Here is a 19,556-nt window from a genome sequence, read left to right as displayed (position 1 = left end):
AAGTGATACCTCATAGATTCCTAAAGCAGATACATCCAAGACAAAAGAGACATTAACCAGGAAAAATAAGCAGCTTCCCAGGCACTCTTACCACCCAGAAGTCCAATGACCTATATCCAACAGTACTCTAAGTCAGATCCTCTGAAGACTGGGGACAATGTCACAAAATCTTGCAATAGAATCATCTAAAATACAAGCTTTCTTTTTAACCTTTACTGATTACTAATGGACTGTTGTTCTCTGACACTGAGACATCTATAAGAGTAGACAAAACAAAGCACTTACACTGATGCACTCCTTGCAAAATGTGTAATTTCTTTTTCTCTTCTACTACTTCTTGCCATCAGCATTTTGTAGCAACAAATCTCTCAGAATAATTATTCATTATAATAGCAGCAATTCTTACAGGGGTCAATCATTTTTCTACTCATGTCCGACAAAATTTTAATATTGACTTTTTGGACCAACAAGACAGGACCTCTATTTATTTGTCTGTTTCTTTATGCATAACACTTCCATATAAAGGTATATCTCAAAATGCCTATTTAAATAACATACATTTTATCCTAGTAGTTAAGTATTTAAAAAACAAAGATACTGAATAAAATATAACATACTACATATATATTTATGTGTGCATATTTATCTGTCTATATCTCTATATAAGTACAATGATTTCTGTAATATAAACCTTACTTTTCTAATTCTTCAGGATCAAACTTCCACCAAGTATCTGGCTCATGGAATTCCACTCTGTATCCCTTTTCTAGAGCCTGCAGCAACCAAAGAAAAATGTGTGATATGTGTATCATTATTACAAAAAATGTAACAAAAAGTTTATAGACCGGTATAATAAACAGTTGTAGTTAACTCTGCGGTGGTAGCATGCTGAATTTCACTTACCCCCAGCCTGTCCTAGCTTTCATTCCAGGCTAAGAAGATTAGATCAAGTGAATCCTTAAATTGTTCTGAACTATTGCCACACCAATTACTGATCATATCAGTAAGCAGTTTCTCTTTAGAAACGTGAGTAAGAAAAATGTTTCTGGACAGAACAGACCAACTTATCACATGTCAAGGTAAGTTTGAAAAGTTGTAATAGATGATATAATCACACAACAAAACCTACCACTTCCACATATGGCTTCATTTCCCAGGCTTGAGTATTAGTGTTGTCTATTATAACTGGAGATTTTCCCTGTTCCATTGCTTGCTTTGCTGCAATGAAACATAGTGCAAGTTAATAAGCAACCATGTAACTCAAATAAAATGATAAATGTAAATAACCTGTTCCAGATGTTTTTTGCATTAATCTAGTCTGACTGAAACACACCATTCTAAGAAAAGGAATAAAAGCACTGACAGGAATGGAAAGAAGTAGAAGCAAGAAAGTAAGAAAATTTAAGTGAAGGGCACAAAAAAGATGTGGTGGTGAATTGATGCAAAGGTGTAAATGGGAATCATAGAAGTCAAAGCAACACAACAGAACTGCTCAAAGTCTGTGGCCTGCTGTGTACAGAGATTCCAGCAGGAAACCATATCCTGGTTCCAGCTTTACCAGCCCTGCCAGATAACACATGGCACATTTGTAACTGAGACCTGTGGTTAGGTATTGCAGTTCTCAAATAAAACGCTAAGAAATAAGTGATCTTCACAGAAGGACACCACACATCTGAAATACTTCTCAGATCCATTAAAAAAAAAAAAATTCAACAATGCTGTCCCCACTTGAATGATGTTTGAACTCACTGACCAATTTCTACCAAATCCAAAAGGGGGCAGAAGTTTCAGTAATAATAAACTGCTTCTGAGTTCTACAAATCAGCAATAACTGGTAAGAAGGCACATCCGAATTATCATCTTTATTGATAGAAAGACAGACAGAGCACAGCCATGATGCAATTTGTTTGGCAGGACACTTACACAGTAGCATGCTTTTAACTTTGGATCAGCAAGAGTATACTGCTTCTTACCCAGCAGAAGCATCCTACAGATTACAGTGCACAACTGAGATTGGTTGGAGGAGTTTAGGGGACAAAACATACAAATCTGTTGGCTACCTAATATTTATCAGCTCCACAGCACAGAAAACATTTTAACGTTACCCTGATGCCTAAAATGGTATCTCTTCATAAGCCAAAGACTGCTTTAAGTCTTGATAAATCAATTAAGCATCTATCTTATGCCTAAACCTAACTTTGATCTTGAGATCAGGCATTCTTCTAAATTCCTTACACAGTTAGTCCAGAAACCATTCTCAGACTCCTAACTTACATTAGTAGGATTTGGCCCTGAAAAAAACAACATTGCACAACCACTTTTTTTGAGCACAGCTAGAGAGCATGGTTATGATGTTCAGCTTCTACATAATGCTACACAGGAGACTTACCCAAGGAAGTGAACAACTCAAGTTCGATACCCTTATCAGCTTGATATCCACCTCTGTTTTATACAAACCGGGACAGCAGTTAAGCTATTCTTACCAGAAGTTCAGATGGAACTCCTGCAGAGGAGAGTACCTAGAGAGGGTACTTCAGTATCTCACCTTTGGGACAAATGGGCTACCTTAATTTTCATTGTTTTAACTTCCTTCACCTTTTTATTTTGAAAGCAAGACTTCCGCCACTCTTTGCAGAAAGGGACACAACTTTCACATCTTTAGAAAAGAACTACTTTGTGCATGAATCAGTAAATGAGGTTCTTTTTACAGCCTGAAACTAAGTCAGATGAAGAAGCAGATTTCCAACTTATGAATGAGTATCAGATTCACGAAGAAGATTCCTCAGCTCCTCCTACAACTACTCTAAAGCATCTTACAATTGAAAGTAATGCTTTTATAAAATCTATTCATCAGCTTGTGACTCAGTTAATCACTAAAAACATAATAATTCCTTATCTATTTTACAAAAGCATTGTGAAGATGAATGCCATTTAAAAAAAAAAAAAAAATCAATTGCTCTGATGCTACACATTGAAGCCAAGAGAAAAAATTTTTTGCTAGTATTGCTTAGCACTAACTAAAATGCGAGCCACAAACATATCAAGAATTTAACATTTCAAAACTCTTGCAGGAAAAGAACAAGGATTCAGTCCTCCTTTTAGAAGGACACAGAAAGGGTGTGAAAGCAAAAAAAAAAAAGGCATTATGGTTGCAAAGCAAAACTCTTAACATTAGGAAATACCTGAACTAAGGCTGGGCCTATAGTCATTATAGGGCATACGTATTACCATACTGTCCTTAAATACACGTTTGTGCACTATTTCCTCCCATATACTCCCACATCTTTCAGCACATGTGATGGAGTTGTTCTGTAGTTGAATAGGGGGTATATATCAGATCATCAGCATGACCCAAGCATTCCTCTTTTTTTTAAAAATAATTGTGAGATAAATAATGAGTAAGTTGGGATGCCTGCAAAGGGAGAAGTATCCACAATGTCTGCAAGGATTAAAAAAATACATCTGTTGAATGCCTGCCCATTTAGTGAACACTGCTCAATCTCTACACTGAATGCAGCAGGGATCTGAAGGAAGAAAAACCCTAAGTTACTGGAGAGAACTAGGGATTTATCTTGACAGAAATCAATCCATACAATGGGAAGAAATTAAATGAACAGGCTGGGAAATAACTCCGTAGATGGAAGGGAGGAAAAAACCAAAGATAAAATATGTTCCAACAGATCACTAAGAATCAATGGAAAAAGCTATTAAAAACATGAAAAATACATTGCTCTGGCTTCATTAACCTGGCACAAATGATCTTTCTGAAACCCGAATCTAGGAAAGAAAACTGCTAGGCTGACAGAAACAGAGGGAAAATCCCAATATACGCATTTCAGAAAAGATTCATAAAGGTAGCAAGAGGACAGCAAATTCTGTAATTAAGATAACAGGATCATCGTGAATTTACAAAAGCTTGTGAAGAAAGATTATTTTATATCTACAACACACATATTCTACCATTTTGTTTTATGTATGGATCTAAGTGCTAAGTGTGCTGATGTAATACCTTAGATAAAGTTTTGTTTAAAAGTAAAAAAGTTACTAATTAGTTAACTGTATTAGTCACTGTCAAAATCAAACAAACCAAAACCAGAGTTTAAAAAGCAGATAAACCCCAACTCGACCTGTCAAATCAACAATGTCAAAACCACAAAGGCAGCCAAAAGTTCCAGTAGAAGTGGCAGGATGAACTAAAATAGGAGACAGCAAAGACACAAAAGTGAACTTAAAGGGCCTAAAACCCTGTAAGAGTGACACTGGTTTCACAATTAAAGTAACAGCGGCAAATTAATTCTAGTATTTCCTCATATTTGTGCATTTGACCTTACAACCTTCACATTAAATGTGTATGTGTTTTACTATCAAGGGTATGTAATTCACTGTCTTATAAACATTTGAGAGTTTGAAATTTTGTTCATCTAAAATAAATTAATTTTTTTCCCTAATGGGTCTCACTTGAAACTATTTTTTTCTCATACTTACTATATTATAGATTCACTCCTTCCCCCAAAATGGGGAGGGGGGGGAGGGCGCGGAATTTTTAACAGAATAATTTTCTCATTTGTGAAGAAAGTAAATTTTTGCCTTCTCCATAATTCTGATGTGAGAATTATAAAGCTCTAGCTAAATATGTTGTCACATAAATATTAGCAAATATATAAATAACTTATGCAGCTGGTATAATCTATATGAAACTTTAACGTAGAGCTACTCATCAGACAAGAATTCCAACTATCAGGATTACCATTCCCCTGAAGTTCTCATTTAATGTATTTCAAGAATCCACACACAAATGAAACCAAGAGCTGCTGAAGTAGTTCAAGTCAGAGAGCTCTATCTAGTCAAAGCAGGAGGTAAGAATTGAGTATAACTTCAACCCAAAGCTATTCTGGCAAATGTTTCGCAGTGGAGGTGTACTATACAACATGGCACAGCTGTTCTTGTTCTTGCTATCAAAATCGCTGAATAACTAAATTATATACTGTTCTGGTTATCAAATCACAGTGTAACTAAGTGATACAGAACTAGAGAGATCTTAAGGTCTAGTCAGAAACAGGCAGAAGCCATTACCAAGTGAGAATTCTTTGGTGGTCTTAAAATTGTGAAGTGTCGAGCCCTCTCATTCATAAACTACTACCTTATCAAGTCTTCTGCTCCTTAGACTGCTACTGGGAACTTCATTCAAAAGTATTTACCATTGCTGCACTCCAGCCTCAAAAGTGCTCTTTATAACTGACTGTCATGGTTTAGCCCCAGCCAGCAACTAAGCACCACGCAGCCACTCGCTCACTCCCCCTACCCCGATGGGATGGGGGAGAGAATCGGAGGAGTAAGAGTGAGAAACACTCCTGGGTTGAGATAAGAACAGTTTAATAATTGAAATAAAGTAAAATAGTAATGCTAATAGTAACAGTAGAATAATGATAATAATAATAAAGATACACGAAGCAAGTGATGCACAATGCAATTGCTCACCACCCGCCGACCGATACCCAGACAGTTCCCGAGCAGTGATCGCTGCTCCCCGGCCACCCCCCCCCCCAGTTTATATACTGAGCATGATGTCATATGGTATGGAATAGCCCTTTGGGCAGTTTGGATCAACTATTCTGGCTGTGCCTCCTCCCAGTTTCTTGTGCGCCTGGCAGAGCATGGGAAGCTGAAAAAGTCCTTGACTAGCATAAGCAGTACTCAGCAACAACTAAAAACATCAGCATGTTATCAACATTCTTCTCCTACTAAATCCAAAACACAGCACTATGCCTGCTGCTAGGAAGAAAATTAACTCTATCCCAGCCGAAACCAGGACACTGACATTCTAATGATTGCTCTAAAAAATTCCTTCACTGTTCATACAGAAACGTTCCCTGATGTATCATAAATTTTGCATTAGGGTGAAGAGGGGAGGAAAGGGGAGAACATATTTATTTTTGCCTTGGTCCTCTGTATCTTTTGATGCAAAGAAGTAGTCCTCTAGACAGGAAGGAAGCTTCTGCTTGAGACACTGCAGCACAGAGAGTAATCTGCATGCACAGGCAATGGAGCTGTTTAGTTTGTCTACTCCTTGGAGCAGACCAAACAGATAATGAGATCCTTAGAAGACTGCTACAGGAAGAGCAAGAATCCATCTGCTAGCCTTCTTACCCCACATATCTACTTCCTTACCAGCTAAACCCAACCTTTGGACACTGCTAGATATTAAGAAAGATGACTTATTAAAGCTGTTAATCTACACAAGTGAACTAAAATCTTCCTCAGGAAAAACTATTCCATAAATTTTGGATGAACCTCAGATCAGGAAAGATACTGGAAAAAATAGGATACTCTGCTGTTGCCAGCATTAAAAAGGTTCAGTTCTGCCATCAAGATACTAGTATCAAATGTAACAAATCAGCAGGTCATAACAAAGAAGAGAGATTTTCTATTTTTAACCCTGAACCTTTTGAAAGTTCAAGATTTAATGTGTATATATATACATTAATTAAAATATAAAGAATACTTTAAAAATATACTTCTATATACCCTATACTAAAATATATATATATACTCCTTTTCATATAGACTGTTAACACACATGCACATTATGCTATACTTCTATTTTGTAAACATAAGCATAATTTAATAGGATTCCTTTTATGCATTCAAACCTCTCTTCTGGTTCCAGTCATGGGCATCACCAAGCTGAGCAGCATTGTATGTGTATCCATCTTGTTGACGAAAATAATCATCAGTGCTGAATACAATGCCATCATGACTTTGACCAAGCAGAATACTGTTAAACAAAGGAAAACACAAAAATATTTTAACTTTTATTTTTCAGATAGAAAAAAAAAAGACACAGAAAAAAATACATCGCTAAAATAAATTTAACTGTGCCCTATTTCTGAACTTCTTGCAAACTTCAAACAGATCTATAAAAGTATACTTATTGTGTTACCAATAATTCTAATCCAAATTAAAGCAATATCTCCCCCCCCTTTCCACTATTTCTGTATTTGTTGTTTCTTCTCCTCCACCCCCAAGAGATGTTTGTAGCCATCTAAGTTATGGTTATATTGCAGTAAGTTCCAAGTACCTCATAGTAATTTAATGTATTTACTAACATTTTCAATATCAGTTCTCATTTAGAATTATCTCTAGAAACAATCTGATTATGAGGAATCTGGATGCAGCTGAGAACTGAACTGGATGTTTAAATCCTTTTTCAGCACCTTCAACTCTCAACATGCCCTCTTCTGACCTTGCTGCTTGCACATACAATGTGGGTCGAACAGGAACATGAAAAGAAAACTACTACTGTTTACAGCAATTTCCTATTTTCAGGAAAAAGTAAAAGATCACAATAAACTTTCAAGATTGTCCTACTAATGAAAGTCAGGATTACAGAAGAGTGTCCATATTCCCTCAAGATCCTATATTCTTCTATTCCAGTTCCATGTCTTCTCCCCCCATCCTGGTGACACAGTCTTACTTGCCTCTGTTTTCTCATCAACTCTGGCACTTATTGGATCTATAAGCCACTGGAATTCATACTCAGAAGAAAGCAATCCTTTTCTCCCCCCGCCCCGCAGTTACCTTTCTGAAGCTTTAGCAGTTGCGGGTATTTAAGAAAAAGCCCCAAAAGATGACACATTAAAAGTGGCTAACTATCAGAGACCTCCCCTGGCTGAGCAGCAGTAAGCTGCTACATGGGTTACGACGCCTTGTAGAACTGTAGCTTCAGCCTAATGGATGACGAGAAATTTAAGACAGGATTTTTTCATATCTCAGTTTCTATCAGGGAATTACATTGTTTTTCCCTATCATTCATACTTTAGTGCTAACAGGGCGATAGGAAAGCCATGTGTTTTACTATCCCTGCATATATTACTTCAAATCAGGAGAAAACCAATCACTTAAATCACTTAAACCACTTGATTAGGGTGTTTTAGCCCAATTTTCTTATAATGCTAGAAAAACTGGACCCATCTTTCACACTCACTTTTTGTGTGCTGAATGTATATACACCCATCTTACAGTAAGGACCATCTGCCTTAATAAAAGAGAGAGCAAATAACAACTGGGATTCTTCTACTAGCTGAGTAGATAGACACATCCCTACAGCTCCTAGGAGCCTGACCATCAGGTTTCTGTAGGAATATATATGAACTGATGAATCAACACTAATGGGATTAATGGGGCATTCATTTTTATTGCTGTTTCTAGGAACTGACTCTGTTTGCTCAGTGTTCTGGAGAGTAAGTCACTTACTCAAATTCTTCTGCTGTATTTTCCAAACATCATTAGTTGTAGCAATAAAGAAACACAATGACAAGGGTTCGGGAATCTTGGAAACCTGTCAAAGTTTATTCTTGAAATATTTTGTTATTATTCCTTGAAGTTCAGAATACACCACAATTTATTTATGAACTGATATAACAGATTTCATACAGTAAACTATGTTTGCAAGAATAACCCTAATACTACAGAATTTAAGAAGGCAAAGTGACTACCAAAGAGGAGAGTAACAGAACCCTCACCCTATGCACAACACACAAGCTATCACAAAGTAATGAGTTTATGAACTGAAACTTCAATTATTACAGCAATGATCATAGCCTGCTTCTAAATTGTGAAGTTAAATCATAAAACATAACATTTTAAAATTACCTCTTTCAGAATTCATAGTATTTAAACTTGGAAAATTTAAAACACAAACATACTTGTTGACATCATATGGAATAATTTATCCCAGGCTCATGAACTAGGAAACAGAAACAACAAAAAGCACATCTATGCAAAGAAAGCATCATTACTATCTAAACCCACAAAGAGATGATATTTCACTTTTGAGAGATGGAAAAAGAAAAAAAGTAAGATAAATACATTTCTAATAAGAGAGTAAAGTTACAGACCAGTCAGCATCAATATGTGTACATGCCCGAAATGAGTAGCAGTATTATCCAACTGCTGTAATTCAGCTTTTTCATCCTAAACCTTTCCTGCAATTGAACACCCAGCTTTGAACATAGTAGGACAGTGAAATCAAAGCAGATATGAAAAATAAGGCAGCTCACCTACTTGTTCCAGACATGCTATCTGCTCTAACAGAAGATACTAGCTCAACATACAAAACTCATCTTGAAACGAAAATGCTCATTTTAACTAGTCAGCAAACCAATACACGTTTTTTCCCTGTGCATGTGTACACACACACACACAAATCCTGCCTTAATTTTTCTTCAAAACTAAAATGGTGCCCCAACCTGCATCCTGGTTAGCCTTACTTTGATAGATGATTTTATAATAATGAAGATCTCTTCAAATCTAATAATTCACCTATTTAAAACAGCTAACATACCACATAAGAGGAAAAAAAAAAAATAACTAAATATAATTTTAAAATCTGTAGTATTACTAAGCTATGTAAATGCTACTTTAAAAGCATTGCTTGTAACACTGTTTAAAGAAATACATAATTAGAAGCAACAGCACACAACTGTTTCTACATTCAGCTATAAATACTAACTCTTTAACTCTTCCATTCAGAAGATCAAGCTCTCAGTAAGAATGGCCCCAAAGATGACTGTCTTTACATACTCCTGACAATGGATTTAATTAAAAATGTACTTGGGCTAAAGATACCATTGCTTGGTATCTGTCTGGCCAAATTGCTTTAGAAAATTTCTAACTAAATGGTCAATCACTTCCAAAACCAAGGAAGAATACAGCATTTTTATCATGTTTTGTTATTCCAAGCTTTTCTCTGAGAAGCTTTGGACTGAGGAAGTGAAATCTATCAAAATACATGCATTTGTTTTTGCCAAATTTTTCTGCAAATCTGACCAAGCTGTAGGACTTTAAAATGTCATGTGCACAGAAAAAAAATAGTGAAAAGTACTCATTTTTGTACAAAGTAAAGTAGAAAATGCAAAGATTCTCACTGTAGTAAGCCCATGCCTGAACAGAGCATTCTCGTAATGGCAGAAAGCTGATTCAGTACCAATACTGCATTGTAAGAACATATTTCTCCCAACACAATCTTAAGAATGGCAAGAGAAGGAACAAAATTGGCCTAAAATAAGAAGGACATGGGAAGGCATAGTGGGACAAACACTGGAACAAGCAACTCCGTACTGGCAGCAGAGCGAGGAAATAGGCACAAGGGAAGAGTGAAGTGCAAGGAAGAAATTGGTACAGTGAAGCTGTGAATGAGATAATACCACTGGCTGAAACAGGGACAAAATGAATCTGGGAAGAAAGAGGAGGGAAGAAGGAACCGAGAAATCAGCATACAATTTAGGAGTGGATGTGGAGCTAGTAAGCACGGACCAAAAGCCATGGCTGGATAGCAATAGGAAAACAAAACTGGAAATAGATGGATAAAGAGATAGGAACTTGAACAAGCCTCCGGAGGCTGGGATCGTCTAGGTCAGGTGAACGCAGGACATAAATCAAGGAGATGAGGGGAGCTCCCCAACGACCAGGAAACTGCTAATGTTATGCTCATATTTAAGGCAAGTAAAGACAAAGACTGAAGGAACTAAAGGTTGCTCAACCTCACCTAACCTCAGTTCCTGGAAAGACAATGGAGTGCATTCTCTCAGAATCTATTTCCAAACATGTTAAGTAAAAGAAGGTAATCGTGAAGAGTCAATGTGGGTTTTGCAACAGACAAATCATTCTTTACTGGCCAGAATGCACTCTCTGATGAAACAACTGCCTTTGTGGATGAGGACAGAATGAATTTCATGCTTTGAAATTATCAAGGCTTCTCACATCATCTCCCAGCCAGTAACAAGCAGAGTACAGCAAGGGATGATAGTGGGACCAATTTTTTAGTATCTTCATCGCTAACCTGAATGATGAGGCAGAGAACTTGCAGATGACACCAAATTAGTAGTGACGCCAAACATACTGAGGGCTTCTATCCAGAAGGACACTGAGAAACTTGAGCACCGGGCTAAGCAAAACATCATGAAGCTCAACAAGGAAAAGCACAAAGTTCTGCAACTGGTGAAAAAGAAATCCAAGCATCAGCACAGGATGGAAAGTGGCTGGTTGAGCAGCTCTGCTGAAAAGGATCTGAGGATTACAGTGGACATCAAACTGGAGATGAGCAAATGGTGTGTTCTCATCAAAAGATGAGCAAACCACATGCTGGGCTTTATTAGAGAACATGTGGCCAGTAGAGCAATGGAAGGTATCATCCATGCTCTATCTGGCTCTTGCATGGTCAGTTCTGAAATACTGTGACCAGTTTGGGGCTTCCCAGTTCAAATGACATGCTGAAAACCATGAAAGGGTTGAACAGATGGCTACCAAGATGGCTGAGCGCACACAACCTATGAGGAGAGGCTAACAGCAGCTGGGCTTGTCTAGTCTAGCAATGAAGACAGCAAAAGGCCATCTGATATCAGCCTATTACAGTGAACAAGCCCGTCCCCTTACCTGAAGGGAAACTGCAAACATGATGAGCCAGATCTACCATGTAACAGCACAAGGTATAACACAGAAGATCACAGGCAAATTATGGCTTGGGAACTTCAGTTTGGAGATTAGGAAGAACTTCTTTACTAGGAGGGTAGCACTGCACCAGAAAAGTTTGGAGAGACTGTGGAATCTTGCACTTCTAAGTTTTTCAAGACCAGGCTAGACAAAGACACAGCTGATCTGATCAAACGATGGTGACAGACCTGGTCCAAGCAGAACGATGCACTAGTTGACCTCCAGAAGCCTCTTCCAAGAAACATGCCTGTGATTCTAAGCAGTTAGAATGGAACAGTCAAAAAACAGACTTCAGTGGAAGATTCAGGACAGACAGAGGTCAAGTTTGGGAGCAGTAGGAAAAGTGCCTGTACTTGCAAACCCTCACTTTGCACAAAACGCAAATTCAAGATTCCTGGGTCTTACTACTGCTCTGTTCTCATTTCATACTTGGGAAACCCTCTTGCAAGATGCACCTCATTCCTTTCTAGTGCTGATCCACATAGATTATGTCAATTTTCTGCTTTTCCTTCACAGCCATTTTGCTAGCACAACTGGTTGATGTTTGTCTGCAGGTGCTAAAGATGCCAAGCCTGCAAAGATACCTGTGGATACTAATACAACATCAGAAGACTGTATTTGCTGTCCTAGTCCACTTTGCAGAAGTCTATGATGTTACGCATGCAAACATAGTCAACTTACATTAAGAATAAGACTTAATTAACAATACATATATTTTCCTCATAGGCAGACATTAATTCTGGGTTCCACCACCAGCAGGTACCTGAGACCTTGAGACACGATTTCATGGGAATTAACAATTGCAACCAAGCTTTGAACATATGAAATTGCATACAATTGAATACACTGAAAAACAAGTCCCACACAGTTCAAATTCTGCACCCAAATTTGGTGACTATTCTTGACCTTGATGTCATAGTGCCCATTTTCCCATCTGTTAAATGAAATTAGTAATTGATCTCACTAGCAAGAGATGAAAAAAGCAAGAATATGTGCTCATAAAAACCTGAAGATATTTAGAATCTTTCTCTTAATATGAATAACATGTTTGGAGAAAGTTTCAAAGACAATTCAGCACACAAAACATGGAAAACAAAATATTATACCATGTTAGAGATCTTCACTTTAAGTAATTTCCAATTCCTGCACTGAATGAGGCAGCATTTTTTCCACATTTTTTTTTTTTTATTTTCTGTGTTGCTTTCATAATATTAAAGAAATTATTGTAATAATACCCACACAGGCTTATGCAGCTTCGGAAATGGAGCTGTGCAAAATAAAGCACTCAGTACCTAGAAAATGTTATATTTAAAATTATACAAATATGTAAGCTAGAAATTTCTAATCGGCATTCTTCTATGATATGGACATCACAGTCTCCTAAATATCAGGGGAAAAAACCAAACAGCAAGGTTACTCCTTTTTACGTAAAACAAGGAAGAACATGATCACTGTATCTATTTAATAGACTCTTAGCATACAACAGAAGATAACCACAGAAGACATCCCATTTGTGATGTACAGTTTCTGGATGAAGCTCAATCAGTAAGTACTGATATAGTAACAGCTTTTTTTTTTTTTTTTTTATGCAAGAGAAACCCATTTTCACTTAACACAGATAGTGTCTGTGCTCTATGTCAACTTATGTGCTTTTCAAACTAGGCCAAAAAAAAAAAAAAAAAAGTGGAAATCCAACGTGGAGGTGGTACTTGCTTTTAACCCAGACTTCAACAAGCATATTTTAAGGGAAAACAACTTTTCTTGTGCTTTGTTCAACAAATAAACAGAGAAGCTGACAGACCATAGTATAAAAAAAGGGAATAGGATTATGCTCAGTTTCATCAACACACTGAAAACAAATTAAGTATTTTCAGAGTAGCAAAATTCTTCTAATGGTGTTTGAAGACTTTTACATGGGCATAATGAAGTACTTCTGGTTTAGTCAAATTAATGCTGCTAGATTTGGCAGATTTTTTTTTTAAAATGAAGGAACTTAAGTACAAAAGAAAGATGCAGACCTTCACATACTAGTACACCTGAAAGTTTCAGAATAAGAGATTATGCAGTTTAATGGATACAGAACATTAAGTAAAAATTACTGCATTTTAATAGCCTAATTTACAAATACCAAAGTTTGCCAAATGCTTACAGATTTTTTTTTTTAAATTCTTAAAAATCTTGATTTGAATAAGCTTCCCAAGCTTTAAGTCTTTACTTACCGAGAAAGTGTTGATTTCCCTGAACCAGGTAGGCCTCTTAAGATTAGGAGCAATTTCTGTGAAAAAACGAATCTTTCTTCAGGTAACTGCAAGGAAGAAAAGCTGTGCATTCCTTCTGTATTCTCAGCTTTTGGATCCTTCCAACACTCTTCTCTGGTTTCACAGAAACCATTATTTTGGAGTCCGTTCTGGTCATTATTTCCACTTCTGAAGACCTGAGTAGTATGGGTATCAATATGACCAGCATAGTTGGTACTGTGATCAAGCAATGGACCATGACTGTTCATAGCAGTATTTCCATGGTAACCATGATAATTTTTGTAAGAAAGTTCACCATTCTGAGAAGGAAGAGCATTTGTTTTTTGTGGTGGGGAATTAAGTATCTGAAAATGTAATTGATGGTTGAGTCTAGGAGGAAGAGGTCCCTGAGGTTCTATGAAAGATTCTGTTGACTGCCAAGCAGGTCTGAATTCAGGCACTGAGTAGTTCCAATATTTAGAATCTACTTGTCCATTAAAGGTATTTTCAGCTTTCCAGCCACTTGTTTCCACAACAAACTGCTGCTCACTGCTTGTTTTCTGACTGTTCTGTTCCCCAAAGAAACACTGTCCATTCTCATAAAATGGTTGTGGGCTGCCCAACAATACGTGTTGATAATCCTCTTGTGAGGTTTGACTACAGTTGTATGGAGAGTATTGTTCCTGAGAAGTTTCAGTTTCTTTTTCCTGAAAATTAGTATCTAAATTTTCATTTTCCAGCTGGTGAATTTCTTTATAGAACTGGTCCAGTTCATCATCTATTTCTGGTACAGCAGAATAAACACTCTGCATCTTCTTTGCCTCCTTTCTTTTAGCTCTGTTTTCATGCAATTCATTCTGATCTCCCTCACTGCTTCTACTTTCACTGCAACTGCCAGATTTGTCCTGTTTATTACTTTCGGCAGGCTTGTAAATCGGTCCGATAAATTCTTTGCTGGTAAAAAACTCTTCATCTGATGCATTTCTATTTACTGAGAATGAGGCACTGCTATTTCTAATACTATCTTCACCAGCACTATCTGTAATAAAAGGGCCTTTCTTTTCTTCAACTTCAGTGTCATTTATTGATGCAAATGGAGGATTTTCATTCTGCACGGTTTCTGAATCAATTGGCTGACTAAGCACTAGATTATATTGAGGGAGCACTTCATGCAGTGTTCCCAAGACACCAGTAGGTATTTCCTCTTGCTTCTGCGTTTCATGTTGCCCTTGGTTATCTGAGGCATATGCTGGTATCCAGTTATTTGATTTTTTCTCAGCATCCACTTCCTCTCGAATGCCTTGGTTATTATCATCAGAGCGTTTCTCATAAGCCCCTTCTGTTGATTTCATTTTTTTAGAACGTGGTTCAATTGCGATTTCATCCTGATACTCCAAGAGCCTTACTCTACTTTCAGCATGAAGCATCTTAGAAAAAAATTAATACATTATTAGCATGCACATTTTTAAAGTAAAGTATAAAAAAGTAGAAGTTATTCAGGCCTATGATATGCATCCTCAGACCCTCCACAATCACAATTAAAATGTACTCAACCAGAAGAAAAGCAGACATCACCTACTGGGTTTAAACAAAAATGCCACATTATCGCACATCTTCAGCAAAGAAATATATTAGTGCTGTACCAGGCTAGCAGTCACATTTTATGATATATAATTTACAAATCACGCTTTCTAAATGTATTTGAAAAATGAATTACATCAACAACCTCTGTTCTCTACTGACCTATGTTAATCTGCCAAGTGTTATAAATCTCTTTTACAGCAAAACCATGTCTATTTCCAATGCACAAACTGATGCCTGTCATCACTACTTATATGACCAACAAAACCACAAATACTTCAATCACAAGGATTATTTCCTATGACACGAACTGAACTCAACTAATCCATTTAACACCAAACAAGCAGAAGCTTGATGGCATTTATGATTCAGAACTAGTCAAATAAGACTTAAAATTAAATCTGCAATCTGTTATTATGTTTCTGGTTTTGGAACAACTAGAGACCTTTGTTAGGGACCAAGACCACCTCGTTGCACGTTTTCTAAAAATAAACGCAAAAAAAGAGATGCCTGCCCCAAACAGACTGCAATCTAAGAACAAGCCACCAAGTTCCAGAAAGATGCAGAGACACAAGAGCAATTAAAAACAAAGCAAGATGGTATTGACCACCATGACATGCAGTCATGCCATTACCCATCTAACTATTAGTTAGATTATTTGGATTTTCCTTTGTATTCCAGAGGTCTAGACAGAATGCAATAAAAAGCAATAGTAATTTTATTATAAATCAAGTGCCCAGTAGTTTATTCAGCAAACCCCTCCCCCAAACAAGAAAGAATTTTTCCTACTAGAGGGTTTATTCTACTGCTTTCTGTGAACATTTCAACTTTCTAGGACTGAATATTAAGAAAATGTCACCTTTTTTTCATTCTGGACAAGAAATGAAGATTTTTTTTCTTTATCTGAAAAGGATCTGTAGGTAGTATTAAGGGAAGATTTGCAAGTAATGTTCATCATCTCATGTTCACTTGCAAAACTGACAAGAAAAGGTGTTACCGTGGGCACTTTCTCATCTATTATGCAAAGGAAGAGAATTCTGCCATCCTCAGTCTCCAAATGTCTAAACCAAGGAGATTTTACTGTTTGCATTTGACTTTACTTGGAAGACAGCACTGATGTCAGAAGGGGAAGAAACATGGCTATGCAACTATCCCTCTTCCTCAGAATTGGTGGAACAACATTGTGGATACTACGATCTCTCCTCCTCTCAAGATAAACACGTTTTATGCATACCTCCAGCCTCTCAGTTCCTCTTTTTTGTATATTAGAAAGCGAGAATGACATCATATGAATCAGGGACTCTATCCCCCATCTATACAAAAATATTACTCTACCTTCACTCAAAAACAGGGTTGGAATAAAAAAGTTGCTTTATTAGCTTCTGTGTTCTCATGTCTTTCTGGGATGGTGTTTAAGCAAAGCATATATTCTGATGTGGAATGAAAACAGAGAGCATGTGAGCACTTGCTGCGCAACTATACCTCTAATGACGGAAGATGCTACTCTGTGACTGTCCCACACTGGCATATCCTTTCCTGTTAGCCTTTAAACAGACTTTTGCTGACTATCCTTTTGGACAGCAAAGTTGCATGTGAAAACATTTCCTCCTGCATTTTGGGGATGACAGAGCAAATATGTACTGAGAAAGCGCGATCTAAGCGGCAGTCTTGTCTCTTGAATGGGCTAGGCATCATAGAATGTTTTGGGTTGGAAAGGACCTTAAGAGATCATCGAGCCCAACCCCCCTGCAGTAAGCAGGGACTGAACCTGTGAACTTGGCGTTACTAGCACCATGTTCTAACCAACTGAGCTAACCCGGCTGGTCAAGTCTGTTGTATTTCTGTAAAGAACTAGTTACAAGCATTGAAACTGAGCTGGCATACGTGATTCACTTGGCTGGTACTTACAACACTAAATTACCACTTTTGACTAACCTGCCCAACATCCAGAAGTCTCAACCAAGTAACTCATGACCTTAAGCTCCACCTGTACAATAAATTTCCAAATGGAAACAGAAGGCATATGTGGCAGAACTTAAAGATGGGGGGAATTGCTTGGTTTTGCCTGTGTGCCCACCTCTTTCTGGGTAGGGAGGCGGCAAAGCACGTAGGCCAGCGTCGCTCACACAGAGGCAGCCACGCCTCAGAGCCGGGGGAAGCAGGCGCCGCTCCCGCACCGGGATGGCGGGGGCAAGGCCGCCGCTAGCAGTGGGGTGCCTGAGGCGAAGGCGCGGCTGCCGGGAGCCGCCAGCCCCAACTCCCGGTAGGTGTGTCAGCGCTCCCTCCCTCCCTCCCCACCCCCAGGGCAAGGCACCCCCTCTCCCCGCCCCACACGCACTTCCTCAGCCCGGCGCCCACGTCCCACAACCTCAGCAGCCGGCTCCTGTGCGCCGACACCGCCCTGCCCCCGCTCCCCGCCCGGCCGCGGCTGGGCTCGGCCACGCTCCCCCTTTGCCACACATCGGCGGCAGCGGTGGTGGTGGCGGCGGGGAGAAGCGCCTTCGCGGCCCCGCTGCGCAGAAGCCACGGTCACATGCGGGTGAGGAGACCAACCTCAAGGCCGAGGCGCCCGCTCGTCTTCCGCCGCCTCGGCGAGCAGCGCACTCCGGGGGGGGGGTGGGGAGGGGGGCGGGGAGCGCCGGCAACCCCTTGCTCTCAAAATGGCGCCGCCTCCCTCTGCCCCTTTACCCCCGCGACCCCCAGCTGTTATGGGACTTGTAGTTCCGGCCGGGCGGGCATCGGACTACAACTCCCGGCATCCCCCGCCGGTGGGGCGGAGCCGTCCCGTCCCGTCTCCCCAGAGCGGTTAGGGATAGGCCGCAAGCAGGCGCCTGCACACCCCCATTCCACCCTCCGCGGAGGAAGGTGCTGTAAGCCACCACGAGGGAGTGGGTTTCAGGCCATTTTAAACCCTCTTGTGGTTGTTCTCTTAGCGTGCGGGGAGGTGTTGAGTTTGTGAGGGCAGAGGCCGCCTCCGTGGTTTCCCAGCTTCGGGGGCTGCTGGCTGTGCTGCGGTAAAATCGGCGAGCTTATTTCTCTAACTCAGAATTAAAACATCTGGTGTTTTATTCCTGGTGGAAGAAAAAAGTCTCAGCTACTGAAAACACCGGGCAGAAGCTCCAGCCAGCAGCCGCCTTTGCGTTTCCTCTGGCTTTTCCACTTTCCTGCTCAGGCCCTGTGCTGTACCCACACCTTATTTTGACTCTTGTTTTCTGTGGTATGGTCTGCCTTTCCAAAACTCTTTGATGGTTGTTTTGTTTTAAATAACGAAATAAATGTTGCAGGCATATTTTGCCCAGACATTAGGCGTGTGCACATTAATTTCAATAAAGCATATTTTTTGGCTGTAACCCCAAGGGAGAACATTTATTACAATGGGTTGCATATATCCATGTACTAGATTAACTTTCTCTGACTGCTGTGTTAAAGATAGAATACTCTTTTCTGTAGAGTTTTGAGGATCAGAACGTTTATGTTACTTTAAGTGGCATTCTGATTTTTGTGTAAGAACAACAAAGATTGTAGCAAGATTATGAAGTTCTGATGAGGGTTGTGCCCAATGTAAGAGCTGCCCAGGTTTCCTAGACATGTATTGTACGTACATAAACTTGCAACTTTTCCCTGCAGCATAAATAGAGTATATTTTTCCCATGATGTGACTACATTGTTTTTTTCAAATCTTGTGGTATTATGCAAAGCAAACCACATTTTTCCTAAGAAAGAGTCTTGTAACAGTAATTCCCCAGTTTTCATTAGTGCACACAACAGCTCCTCTAAGTGATGTGCCCATTCTAAATACCTGCAACATTTATGCTTTCAGATAACCTGAATAAATTATGAATATTTTGGAGTTGATATAATTTATAAAATCTCTGAAATTAGCTTATTTGCTATAAATGCTAAGAAGAAAACAGTGATTATTAAAATCCATGCCAGGCATTCCTTCCAGTTACCCCTGCAATCAAAACATAGTCTCCTTTCCGGTGCCAGATGATAGCCTTGTTTCGTTAAAAGGTATGGATGTCTCTTGGGTAGCATTTTAATTTAGATCAGAAGTGAGCTTTTGAGGTTAATCTCCTCGTTCTTCCCATTTACCATGCTTTGTTAAGATTAGTGCTCTTACAATTTAAAAGCTACTCACAATCTTAGCATCAAATACTTTTCCGCATTGATTTGCACTTGACGGCACAGCACTAGTTACGTAGGCATTGCCTGCGTCACAACCAGACCTGGGAAATCTGCATGCAG

The 19,556-nt window shown here is 38.9% G+C and overlaps 1 protein-coding gene across 4 annotated transcripts in view; it reads right to left on the bottom strand.

Annotated features, from left to right (window-relative positions):
* Nucleotides 1-17,885, bottom strand: part of N4BP2L2 (NEDD4 binding protein 2 like 2) — a 50,486-nt gene extending 32,601 nt beyond the window's left edge. For 3 of the 4 annotated variants that reach the window (XM_075724650.1, XM_075724656.1, XM_075724667.1), the window contains exons 1-5: nucleotides 17,862-17,885; nucleotides 13,710-15,154; nucleotides 6,651-6,775; nucleotides 1,130-1,218; nucleotides 697-773 (exon numbers count right to left, since the gene is read on the bottom strand). In XM_075724650.1, coding sequence (XP_075580765.1) covers nucleotides 697-773; nucleotides 1,130-1,218; nucleotides 6,651-6,775; nucleotides 13,710-15,154 — 1,736 coding nt within the window. In that variant the 5' untranslated portion in view covers nucleotides 17,862-17,885. Of the gene's footprint in view, nucleotides 1-696; nucleotides 774-1,129; nucleotides 1,219-6,650; nucleotides 6,776-13,709; nucleotides 15,155-17,646; nucleotides 17,676-17,861 lie in introns of those variants that run through there. The other variant, XM_075724662.1, reaches the window with a different exon arrangement.
* Nucleotides 17,886-19,556: the final 1,671 nt, after the last annotated feature.

The sequence above is a fragment of the Pelecanus crispus genome, chromosome 1 (genome assembly GCF_030463565.1).
Source record: "Pelecanus crispus isolate bPelCri1 chromosome 1, bPelCri1.pri, whole genome shotgun sequence".
In the NCBI taxonomy this organism is placed as follows: domain Eukaryota; kingdom Metazoa; phylum Chordata; class Aves; order Pelecaniformes; family Pelecanidae; genus Pelecanus; species Pelecanus crispus.
The sequence above is the reverse complement of the archived record's forward strand: the minus strand, read 5'-3'. Positions and strand labels throughout refer to the sequence as shown.